A 12,502-nucleotide genomic window follows, 5' to 3' on the forward strand; every position below is an offset into this window, starting at 1 on the left:
TATCCTGAGACCCTGTACCTCAGACTGTAGATCCTTTGTCAGTGTCAGCCATGTGGATGAGTCATGGCCATTGCTTGGCCAATTTGCTGTCTGTGAAAGCCTGAGAGAATGTTTTCTCTCCATGTGACTCTCCTTGGGCACACTCTACATACATCATCGATCACTTTCCTCTTTGGCCCCATAATCTCCTTGATCAGAAAATTTGGGACACAACTGAGTTACATGATGTTATAGTACAAGTTCTCATATGTCCTGAGTCTTAAATTGACCTTGGAAGGCTAGGGCCAGAATGTTGGCTTTCTTTGCAGCCCTCCTTTTTCTCTAATTTTGGTCTGTAAACTTAGGTTGTTAATCCTCCAGAAGAGAAGCTTATTGTTATTACCTTATAACGTAGGCTATTGAACTTAACCTCACTATCTGAATATCAAACGTCTTAGGCATAACGTGGAACAGGTATTTTTCATGAAGTATTGATATATTAAGCTTTAAGTCCCTACAGAATATGACAAAAAAAATTAGAAAATTAAACTATATTTGAAAAATAGGAATAAAGAATTATATATGTTTATACATAAGTCCAGAAATCTAACCATATACAGTATTGTTGCAGGACAGTTCCGCAACACTCCTTTTCCTGTCCCCTACCTTCCCATGTTGCTCTTGAGAGACTGAACTGGGAGTAACCCAGACATTAAAGTCCGCAGTACAGGAGTGGTGACCCCCGCCTGTAATCTCAGCACTTGGAAGGCTGAGGCAGGAGGATCACCAGGAGTTCAAAGCCAGCCTGGGCTACATAGTGAGACCCTACCTCAAGAAATTAAAAAAAAACGGTCACCTCAGGTTGCTGATATCTTGAGTTCCCAGGTCAAGGCAGGAGGACCTGGTGTACTGCGGAGGAGAAGTGCGGGCTCTGGCACCCCTTTGCTGCCACCCCAACAGCACTCCTGGGCCTTCCCTGGATCCACTTCCCACTTCCCCTTCAGCCTGCTTCCCTGTTGTCCCATTAGGGCATCTGAGCTCTGGTGTCTGCTGGGTTTCGGGCCAGGCTACCTGCTGCTCCGTGAGCCCTGCTCATTCTGAGGATGCAGCTGTGGCCTATGCAGGCCACAGTGTTGGGAAAGCTGCATAGGGCAGAACTCTGTTCTTAGGAGGTCATTGCTGATGCCAGGCCATGTGTGGTGTCACTGCTGGGTCACCTCACCCAGATCTGAGCCATTCCCTGGGTGCTAAGCCAAGGGGCCGAGGGACACCCAAGGGTGCCATCCCCAGGCAGATGGCAGCAGGAGCCATGACCTGGATTTCTGTTTTCCCTGCAGGGCCGCTCCATGCGGCACCCTAGGCCTCAACGACATCGCCAATCCCAACTACATTCCCTTTGGGCAGCCTGTGCGTGTCAAGCTGACCATGTCCCCATCGCTGGACCAGCCACTTCCGGCCTGGAGCTATGACCCACTGCCCAAGGACTCCTCCCTGGGGCCGGTGAGAGGGGACAGCCCTCCCACACCGCCCTCCCAGCCACCACTGTCACCCAAGAAGTTTTCCTCTGCCCCAGCAAACAGGGGCTCCTGCCCCAGGGCTCAGGAGTCGAGGTGAGCAGTGCTATCACTCCGCCTGCAGGGTATACCCTCGCGTGGCCTCCAGAGGACAGAGCTGGGTGGCGCCCTCTGCTGGGTCCTAGCCAAGTGGTGCAGTGTGCTTTAGAAAGGGGCTGTAGGAATGTTTGGAGTTGCTGCCAAGCAAAGCAACTTCCTTTAAAAACTATATTTGCTTTAAAAAAAACCCTCTACATTTGCTGAAAACTGCATTTCTAGACCCACTGAAGCCCTGGGCATTGCTCGGCCCCTGCGTGGCCCTCAGACAGGGGTACGGGTTTCCCTTGGGCCCTGGCCTCCTTCCTAGCCTGGAGGAACTCTGCTCCCATATGCAGTTCTCAGTCTCTGGGGCATTCAAGGCAGGAAGGCCGGGACCAGAGGTCCAGTCCAGAGTGGGGCTTGGGCATCCCCCCACCTTTGGAGCCCAAGTCCCAGTGCATTAAGGCATGAAAAGCAGTGTGGGCACTGTCTCGACTGCGAGGAACAAACACTCGGCTACTTTTTCATTTGTTTAATTTCGAGACTGCAGTCCAAATTGTGACCCTCCTGCCTCAGCCTCTTGTCTTTACTGTTTTACAGTGATGTGGTACATTCGCTCTGGGCTTTGTCTTGTGCTATGTTTTCCCTTCTCTCTCCTTGGGGTCTTGAGTGATGTGTCAGAAGCCACTGTCCTCCAGCCTCTTGAGCTCAGCCCGCTGCTGCCAGCCTGGCTGGGGCTTCTCAGGCTGGAGAACCAGAGGTGGTTTCGTTCCTGAAGCTCTTTCCTTTGGCAGATGAAGGGCGGGCAGGGTGGGCTGGGATATCAAGGATACCCCCAGCTCTGCGCAGCTAGACCACTTCTCCAAGAAACACTGGAGGAGAAAACAGCCTCAACTTCCTTCCCAACAAAAACAAGAACAGCCGGACACAGTGTTGCACACTTGTAATCGCTGTATCCTGGAGGCTGAGGCAGGAGGAGCTCTGCAAATTCTGCCTGGGCTGCACAATGAGTGCAAGGGCAACCTAACTTACACAGTGAGACCCTGTCTCAAAACCACCCCCCAAAAAACACTCCTAGAAATGTCAAGGCCTCAAACAGACAGGAAGACCGCCCCCTCCCATTCCCCACCTAGCTGGATCCTCAAGACCTGCCATGGCAGGAGGGGACTCAGCCGTGACCCAAAGTTCTCGGATGGAGGAAGAGGCAGAGGAGACAGAAGCACCCTGGCTGCCCCTTGAGTGGGGAAATGGGAGGAGGGTCCCCAAGAGTAGGGCAGGGCCAGGGCACAGGATTTTGTGATTCCAGAGCTCATTTCAGCTTGGCCTTGAACTCATGGTGATCCTCCAGCCTCAGCCTCGGGAATACTAGGATGACAGGCATATGTCACCCCACCCCATCCCTGGAGCCCACACTTATACTCCCAGGAGCCGAGGGGCCCTGGCTATACAGGAACAAAGGCCATGCTTCCCCGAGACAGGTTCATGGCCAGGCACCCCCTTCGGTCAGCAGAACACTGTCCTTGGCCAACAGGAAAATATGCCCCCTCCTCATGCCCATGAGCGGTTCGGCAGGAAGTAAGAGCAGCACTAAGTCAGAAAACAGCCAAGGCAGCTCTTGCCCTTGGTTACGCGCAGCAGTTTTTCCTCCGCCCACAGGCCTGACGTGCCCTTCACTTACCCTGGCTTTGCCCTCGGGTGCCTGTGTCTGTCCATGTCCCCTCTGGCTTTTATCTCAACCACTCCACTGTTTGCTCCTTCCAGTGCAAAGTTATGTGACAAAGGAATCCCTTCCAGGGAGGGGGCTTTGTGATACTGTCAAGCCAGTAACACAAGTACAAGTGACACAGGCTTGTAATCCCACTAGTCAGGAGGCTGAGGCAGAAAGATCACAAGTTTAAGGGCAATTTAGTAGACTTTGTCTCAAAATTTAAAAGGGGTAGGGGATAGGCATGACTCAGAGTATTTTGGGCTCAATCTCCAGTACTATAAAATTAACCAACAAACTGCAATAATCCAGTCCGGGCCAGCAGGGCACAGGTGGGGTTGTTTTTTTTTATTCTTGGGTACATGGTGGCTTCCTACAAGTCTGGGGGACAGGGTATCTTGAAACCCTCGTGAAAGAGTCCACAGGGGCCCTCGAGCCCCGCCCCCGTGCCTCTGTTTCCCTGAGAGTGGATGGGAGGGCAGCTGTTCAGCTGGGGTTGGGATTGGGGGCGGCAGTGGGCTTATGCCACTGCTCCTACAAAGGGGAGAAGTCCCTCTTGCTCCTGGGTTCGAGGTCAGGACTGAGGTTGCTGATGAGGATATGGATAACCCAGCACCATCTCATCTTTTTTTTTTTTTTTTTAATGTCATGAGGGTAGAACAAAAAACAAACCATTTCAAAATGAACAATTTGGTGGCATTAGTTAATATTCACAGTGTTGTTATTGCAGCCGCCACCACCAGCTGTTTCCAAAACATCTTTCCATTGAAATCGTTTTTCCTACTAGGTTTTGATTTTTGAAACACGGTCTCCCTCTGTAGTTCAGGCCGGCCTTGAATTCACTGTGTGGCCCAGGCTGCCCTGGGTTAGCCATGTCCCTGCCGTGGCCTCCTGAATGCTGGGGTTGTAGGTCTACACCACTACACCTGGCTCAAGCCAATAGTATTTTTACTTTTTTTTTTTTTTGCCAGCTCAGCCCACCCTGAAGATGGGGTTGGCACTGCATGTGGTGCCAGGGATTGAACCACGGTCCCCTGCACCTGACTAAGCTTGCCTAAGCGGGCACTTTAGACTGCTGAGCTATCTCACCAGCCCTTGCTTTTTGTTTTTATATATTTATTTAACTTGAGACACTAACTTGCCCTGGCTGGCCTAGAACTTGCAAGCCTCCTGCCTCTGCCTCCCCAGTAGTTGGTATTACATGGGTCACCCTGCTGGGCTGGCTCCAAAACATTTTTATTCACCCTAAACAAAAGCCTAGTCCCAGGAAGCAGCTGCTGCATACCCCCTGCCCCATGCTGAGTGTGTTATGCCTGCTCTTCTGTCTTCCCCTCTGCTCTAGGCCCAGTGAGCCAGGGAAGGGTACAACTGAAGCCCCACCAGAGGACCCATCTCTGTGCAAGCCAGAGATGTTTGAGAACCCGCTATATGGCTCTGTGAGCGCCTTCCCCAAGGTGGTCCCCAGGAAAGAGCAAGAGTCCCCAAAGATACTGCGGAAGGAGCCCCCACCCTGCCCGGAGCCAGGGGCATTGGTGCCCAGCAGCCTGCTCTCCAAACCCCAGGAGGCCGAGGGCAGCAAGGGGACAAGCAAGCTGGCACCCACTCCCTTCCTCAGCCCTGTGCCCCGACTCCGCTCCTTCACCTGCTCGGCCTCCTCCGAGGGCAGGGCCACCAGCGGGGACAGGTGCCAGGGCAAGCCCAAGGCTCCAGCTGTTTCCCAGGCCCCAGTGCCGAGCAAGAGGCCCATCAAGCCCTCCCGGTCGGAGGTAAGCCAGCAGCCCACACCCACGCCCGCACCCCGGCCACCCCTGCCAGCCAAGAGTCCAGCTGTGCTGCAGCTGCAGTATGCCAAGAGCCGCGACTACCGCGACAACTCCGAGCTCCCGCACCACAGCAAGCACCGGCCAGAGGATGGGCTGCTGGGCAGGACGGCCATGCAGGTGAGCTCAGCCCCGATGCATGTGAGCACATCTGTGCGTGTGCGCACCTTTGTGCCTGCGCTCCTAACCCAGCACTGCCTCTGCAGTGATGGCTGAAAGGGACCAGAACAGGCTGTTCATGAACCCCAGCCCCATGTCAGGCTTAAAGGAACATAAAGAGGAGTGTGCACTGCTTGCAGGTCATTCTTACCCTTCCTGTTAGCACATGTGTTGAAAATATCCCGGACGTAGAGACTTCAGACGCAGTATTGCTTGCTTCCTTGCTTTCATCCTCCCTTCCTTTTTTCCTTATAAAATAGATTTCTTTTGGAGTAAAACCACATGGGTCCGAGCAGATGGAGAGTGTGCACAGGCATAGCACGTGCAAGTCTCTTGAATTCCATCCCCAGCACCAACAAATAAGCAAGCTAATTAAGTAATTTAAAAGCCAGAGTTGGGGGGCTTTAGAGATAGCTCAGTGGTCTAAGTGCCTGCCCGGCAGGCGCAAGGACCCAGATTCAATCCTGGTACCACATGATGTGCCAGCTCCGCCTTGGGCACAGAAGCTGGCCACCAAGACCAGACGTGGTGGCACACGCCCATATTCCCAGCCCTGGGGAGCTGAAACGGGAGGATCACTACCAGTCTGAGCTGTGTAGCGAGACCCGGTGCAAGTGTATAAAATTAAAATAGAGTTGGGAACCAGTGTATTAGATCTGAATCCTAACTCTTATTTTCTGACTTTGTGCCGAGAGGCTGTTTACTCATCTGTGGAAATGGGCCTATTAATAGTATCTGGTTTATAGATTTATAGGGAAAATTGAACTATGCTTTGTGGTACTGTGTATTATTACTCTGGGTTTTTTTTTTTTATTAGTTTTTTTGTTTGTTTGTTTGTTTGTTTGTTTGTTTTTGAGACAGGGTCTTACTCTGCTGGTCTTGAACTCCCTACATAGCCCAGACTGGCCTTGAACTCTCAGCATCTTTTCACCTCAGCCTCCCAAGTACTGGGATTATATAATACATGTTTATGAGAATAAGAGGCCTGGTCAAAATTATGGTGAATTCTTAAATTATTACAATACAAGACGCACTGTCATTAATGCCCCTCAAAATACATCCTCTTGGGGCCAGGGAGATGGCTCAGTGGAATAAGCGCTTCCCTAGCAAGCGTAAGAGTCTTGAGTTCAATCCCCGGTTCCGCCAGAAAAAAAAAAAATCCTCTTGTCCGAGCACTTGGGAGGCTGAGGCAGGAGGATTGTTGTGAGTTTAAGGCCAGCCTGAGCTATAAAGTGAGCTCAAGACCAACCTGAACTGCATAGTAAGACCTTGTCTCAAAAAAAAAAAAGAAAGAAAGCCTCTTGCTCTGACCAAGTTTGGCTTTGCAAAGTGTGATCAGAAATATGGTAAATGCTGCTTCCAAGAACCATCCAAGAAAGGTAGGTCCCTACAACCATGACACAGGGGCCTTCATCTCATTTGCCAGGTCTGGCACTGTGCGATTCCTGTCTCTTCCCCAAAGTCAGAATGACCATGAAAGGTCAACATTCTGAGGAGGCAGCCAGGACAGAGCAACTGAAGACCCTCACAGACACACTGTAGTTCTCAGTCCCGCCGCATTCGCAGTAGTTCTTGATCTCTCCACATTTGCTGTAGTTCTCGGTCCCTCCACGTGTGTTGAAGGCTCCACAGGGCACGCAGGTCCTCTCCATGCCACAGGAAACTGGCCAGGTGCACGGCACGTAGTGTCCCAGGGCCATCGGGTCAGACGAGCCCCTGACAGCCCTTCCTTTCTCATCCAGCAGTGACGCCCTTGGTGACTTGTCCGTGACAGGAGCCGAGGAGCAGCAGAAGCCTTTCCCAGGACCTCCTTCGGGTCCCCCTACCTCGCTTCCTGTGCAAAGCTTTGTATTTTTTGGGAAAGGGCCTCACTTCGTTGTGGCCTGCGGAGTGTGTGGACTTTGACTCCGGGAAGCAGTTTCTGCGGTCTGAAGGAAGACGCACACCGGATGCCAGCCGCACCCCTGGGTCCCCAGGGCAGCCTTGGTACTTGGGACCCCAGGGTCTTGTTCGGGTCGCCATTTTGAGGAATGGCACTGAAGTGCCAACTTAGGAGTGAATTTTTATAAATAATAATAATATTAATAATAATAGTGGCCATGTGGGCAGAGGAGCCGGCCTGTGCCTCACGCACCACTAGGTGCTCTAGGGACACTGTGGGCACAGCATCCAGGCTGAGGCTCAGCCACGCAGGACCATGCACCCAGGCCCGTGTATCCTGAGGGTTTGGGCAAAGCATTAAGCAGGCTGGTGGATCCGGGAGCAAGACTTGGTGGAGGGGATGTGGAGAGTGTGAGTGACTCATTCAGAGCACCAGGCTCCAGCCCTGGCCAGCTTCTGTGGTTCACGCTACAAGGTCGGGGTCCCATGCACATGCGTGGGGAGCGGGGACCTGCCTGAGCAGGAGCAGGAAAGTCTGTGGATCTAGCTGGGAGGTCTGGCCTCACTGAGTCCACATGCCGGGTGCCGTGGCTTGCAGCCCTGAGTCCTTGGTGTCTAGGAGAGTAGATTGTTGGTGTCTTTTCTTGTGTTGCTTCTCGACCTCGATGTGTGAGAAGGAGGCAGGGGGCATGTGCCCAAGTGCCCGCTGTCAAGTCTCTGTGACCAATAAACTGTGCCTTTCTCTCTTGGCTATGTGGCTTTTCCCCCCATAACACAAGGAGCTCTGGGTCCCTTTCTGCTTTGCAGCAGGATGGACAGGGCTATTGATGGGAGCCTGGTAAGTTAAGCACTGACAGGAACAAGGCTAAGAGTCACTTCCTCCATACAAGTACCCTGCAGCCACCAGCATCCAGAAATGTCCCTGATACCTGTGGTCCTGCAATGCCCAAATTCCTCCAGGCTTTTAGAGGTTTTATTATTTAATTAAATTAATTAATTTATTTTTGCGGAGCTGGGGATTGAACTCAGGCCCTTGCGCTTGCCAGGGAAGCACTTATTCCACTGATCCATCTCCCCGGCCCCCAAGGTTTTATTTTTTTATTTTAATTTTTTTTTTTTAATGGTTTCACTATGCAGTTCAGAATGGCTTTGAACTCATTTATCCTGCTTCAGCCTCCCAAGTGGGGGGATTACAGGTACGTACCACCATGCCCAGCACCCTGAGCTTTTAAGCCAGGAGTGGTGGTGCACACCTGTAATTCCAGCACTTGGGAGCCTGAGGAAGGAGGATCATCCCAAATTTGAGGCCAATCAGGGTTATGCAGTTTGAGGCCAGCCTGGACTATATAGTGAAATCCTGTCTCAAGAAAATGCAAATGGTGTTGATCGATCCATCTCTAGAGAGAATCATTCTGTGTTACCCATGCTTGGGCACTGAGCTCATGGGTCAGGAACCCAGTGCTAGGACTGCCTGGTGCTGCTTGCAGGGTGTGGCACCAAGAATGGCAGCCTAGCACGGCAGCCTAGCACTGCCATTCTTGCCACCTCAGGCTGCTCAGTGGTAGCCACAGAGCCAACTGTCCCCTGCCAGCCCCAGTGGCCCATGAGGACACATGGAGCAGGACTGAGAGCCCACCAAAAGCTTGGCTCCTCCCTTTGCAAGTAGAAGCACCCTTTGGAGCCAGTATCCTGATCCCACAAGGAATCGGACCCAGTAGAACAAGGGCTAGGGTGGAGGCCACCTGGGGCCCCCCGGGATCAAGGCACTGATTGCTGTGGCCCCCAAGACACCTTTGCTGCCAGGCTGCCACCCACAGGTTGAGCACATGCCTGTTGTCCCGTCACCCTCACTGAGCTCTAGTCACCTGAGCAGTCACAGTGTCCTTGTCCCTGTGTCCCCACCATCCAAGATAGGCTGTGAGACTGGACTGTGCATATGCATGTACAACCAGGGTCCCCTGATGCCAGAACTAGAAACACCACAATAGAAGTTTTGTCTTGTCCTCAACCCTGGGCGAGGTCCCTTAGCAGCTTCCCAGTTCTAGGCCACCCTTGTCCCCTGAACCCGCTCTGAACAGCTTCTTTGTTGCCACCTTCCCCAAGTGCCCAGGTCGCCGTACTCCACCAGTCCTAGCCACTCCCTGATCCCTGACTCTCCTCCCAGGGCCCTGAGATGAATCCTCCACCACTCCTTCTCAGGGACTGCAGCCATGGTCATTTGCAGGAAAGAAGTTTCCCTCTGTGATTCCCTATGGCTGGGTGCAAGCCCCAGACTCCTACACCCAGACAGCGCTGCTATCACAAGGCTGCCATGCCGCTCCATGCCCCGTGGCTGGGAGGGTGGCTGCCGCCACTCCAGGCACCTGAAGGACAGACGGCCCTGCCAGCTCCTCCTTCCCCCAGGCTCCCACCCTGCAAGCAGAAATCTAGGCAGTCATTCAGTAAAGCTCTCCCACTGCTCCTTCCTTAACCCCAGCCTAGCAGGTTCTGTCTTGGCATGGCCCTAAAATAGCTCCTTTCTCTCCACAAACTGATTTCCATGGAGACATGGCTGTGGAGAGGCTCCCAAGCTTTCTGCGTAGCAACCGCCCGCTCACCGCCTGGCCACTGCTGCTCCAGCGCCTCCAGCCGGGAGCCCCATTGTGCCCATAGACACCCTGCATGGCTCGTGCTCTCAGAGGCCAGCTACAGCCTGGCTGGGTTCTGACCCACGCTGCTGTGGGTTGGCCTCAGCTCAAGCTGGACCTGACCACTGGCCAGGTATGCGCGGCTCATGACTCCCTGAATTGATCAACCATAAATGCATTCACAGCATGCATGGGGCGGGCTGAGGCTGTGGCCTTCAATCAAATAGAATAAATGTCCTTAATACCCTGAAAACACAGTCTTCTGCTATAGAGAGTGCTTTCTGGTCCTCATCTTGGTCTGGGAAGTTTATATTTGTAATCCCATCGATAAATTATTGGAATCCCATCAAGTTAACTCCAATCTATAACTTCCACTGCAACCCACAGCAAAAATAAAGACACTAAGGCATGTTTATAGTTACAGGGAGCCCAGGGGCCCTAAGCCCAGCCATGGTGATGGTTATCCAGAACAACAGCCTCAGCCCAGGGCTGAACCCGGGTTGTATTCAGTCATGAAGGAGGAGTGGCTTGAGGATGAGTGACTGAGCATGGCAGGAAGTAGGTGAGCGCTGTGAGCTGGGCTGGGGAGGAGGCCTGCAGTCACCTCTGCGGTATGCAGAAGGGTATGCAGAGTCGTCTGCATTGCACAACTGAGATAGTATCTAATGTTTCAGGGTCCGGTGCTTCAGCTCTGATGTGTAGTCTTTCAAGCCCCAGGAAGTGGCCTCTATCTTTATTTATTTATTTTTTGTGGAACTGGGGATTGAACTCAGGTCCTTGCACTTGCCAGGGAAGCGCTTATTCTACTGAGCCATCTCCCCGGTCCCTCTTTTTTTTTTTTTTTAATAATGATTTATTTTTATTTTTTTAGGGAAGGGTCTACATGGTGTTCAGGGTCTCATTACTACATCAGACTTGTAGTGATCCACCTGTTTACAGCCTCCCAAGAGCTGGGATTACAGGTGGGCGCCACCATGCCCAGTCTATAGCCTCTATCCTGGGGGCTGGGGAGATAGCTCAGTGGAATAAGCGCTTCCTTGGCAAGTACAAGGGCCTGAGTTCATTTCCCGGTTTCAAAAAAAAGTTAAAAAAAAAAATATATAGCCTCTGTCTTGGGGCTCGATCCCAGCTGACCGCATTGGCTCTTCATCCTGTCTCGACCTGGTTCATATTAGAGAGCAGCAGGTGGGGATTCTGGGTAAACACCTGCTGTCTTCAAAGACTACTCCCAGCACCCCACTGGATCCATATGCACTGCTTAAAGCCAATTAAAGGGGCTGGTGAGATGGCTCAGTGGTCTAAAGCACCTACTTAGAACATGCTTAGCAAAGCACAGGGACCACAGTTCAATCCCCCAGCACCACATGCCAGCCAGCCCCGCCCCCTGGTGGGCTGAGCTGGCCACACACACACACACAAATAAATAAAATTTTAAAAAAATAAAGCCAATTAAAGGGATAAGGCAAAGTCCTGGCCAGCTCTGTACATATCAATACAGAGCTGGTGACAGCCCCATCCTCTGATGCAAGGGAAGGAGGGCTCAATCTCCAATGGAAATAGGGTTAGGCACAGCCAACATGGAGACAACTCTTTCAAGGAGATTCCCTCAGGTGGCCCTCCACATTCTGCAGTTTACTTGACCTTTCTGAGTTTGTTTTGAGACAGGGTCTTGCCGTGTAGCCCAGGCTGTCCTCTTTGCAACGATCCTCCTGCCTCAGCTACCTGGAGTGCTGGGATTATGGGCATGTGCCTCCACGCCTGGCATCTGAGCCTCGGTCTTCTTGTCTGTAAAGTGGGGGCATGACCTGTGGTCATGGTTCCATCAGTTCCTGTTTGCAAGGCCCAAGCTCAGGGCAGTGGGGGAGGCCCCAAAGCAGGGCCTCAGGAACCATAGAGTGTCCCTGCCCTAAGCAGGCCCTGACCCTGAGGTGCGGGCAGGAGCAAGACACAGTCAACCTGCAGGAAACCCACACAGCAAGCTGAACCTGTGGAAACATTGACAACAGGGTGCTCTTGGGGCCAGGGGACAGGAGGAAGCCAGGGAGGTTAGTAGAAGCCACATGGTTGGGTGAGGTCAGGGAGGAAACAGTTGAGTTAGGAGCACTCAATGGGTTGCAGCCGACCTGCGGACACAAGGGAAGGAGGGCTCAATCTCCAGTACTCAGAGAGCGGGAGAGAAGCCGTGGTTCCTAAACAGCTAGTTTTAACCCATCTGATAACAAAGTTCACTGTGCCTTGTGGAAAGGTAACCCACTGTTAACCCACTGGTTATTTTCTATCGCTCTGTCTCCCTATCCACACCACTTAAGGAAAGTGACTTTCAAACAGCCAATCGTCTTTTTGTTCTCCATTCAGCTTTTCTCAGCCCTTCTCTGACTACAAAGCCAAGCTCAGCACAGCACTCCTGTGTCATGGGGCGAAGCGTTGCCCGATTCCAGAGTCACCAAACAAAGCTGGTTAAGATCTTCCAGGCATGTTGCTGGGGCAGCCCCAACCTCCTTACAGAGATGAAAAGACCTGCTAGTGTAACCCCAGCACTCGGGAAGCTGAGGCAGGAGGAATGCAAACGCCAGACCCAGCCCAGGCAATTTGGAGAGACTGTCTCAAAAGAAAAAAGGGGGGTAGCAGGGGATATAGCTCAATGTAAATGCCCCTTCGCAAACAAAAACCTATTAGTGCTAAGAAACTCAGGTGCACACCTAAACTCTCAAGAAACGCCTGTTGCCATCTCATGAGCTC

At 52.3% G+C, this 12,502-nt stretch overlaps 1 protein-coding gene across 2 annotated transcripts in view; it reads left to right on the plus strand.

Moving 5' to 3' along the window:
- Window positions 1-7,874, plus strand: part of Inpp5d (inositol polyphosphate-5-phosphatase D) — a 94,426-nt gene extending 86,552 nt beyond the window's left edge. The window contains exons 25-27 of one of the 2 annotated variants that reach the window (XM_004637402.2): window positions 1,317-1,589; window positions 4,619-5,216; window positions 6,998-7,874. In XM_004637402.2, the coding sequence (XP_004637459.2) occupies window positions 1,317-1,589; window positions 4,619-5,216; window positions 6,998-7,003 (877 nt within the window). In that variant the 3' untranslated portion in view covers window positions 7,004-7,874. The remainder of the gene's footprint in view (window positions 1-1,316; window positions 1,590-4,618; window positions 5,217-6,997) is intronic. The other variant, XM_023722222.1, reaches the window with a different exon arrangement.
- Window positions 7,875-12,502: the final 4,628 nt, after the last annotated feature.

Source organism: Octodon degus, unplaced genomic scaffold (assembly GCF_000260255.1).
Source record: "Octodon degus isolate 3935 unplaced genomic scaffold, OctDeg1.0 scaffold00089, whole genome shotgun sequence".
NCBI classification, from domain to species: Eukaryota; Metazoa; Chordata; class Mammalia; order Rodentia; family Octodontidae; genus Octodon; species Octodon degus.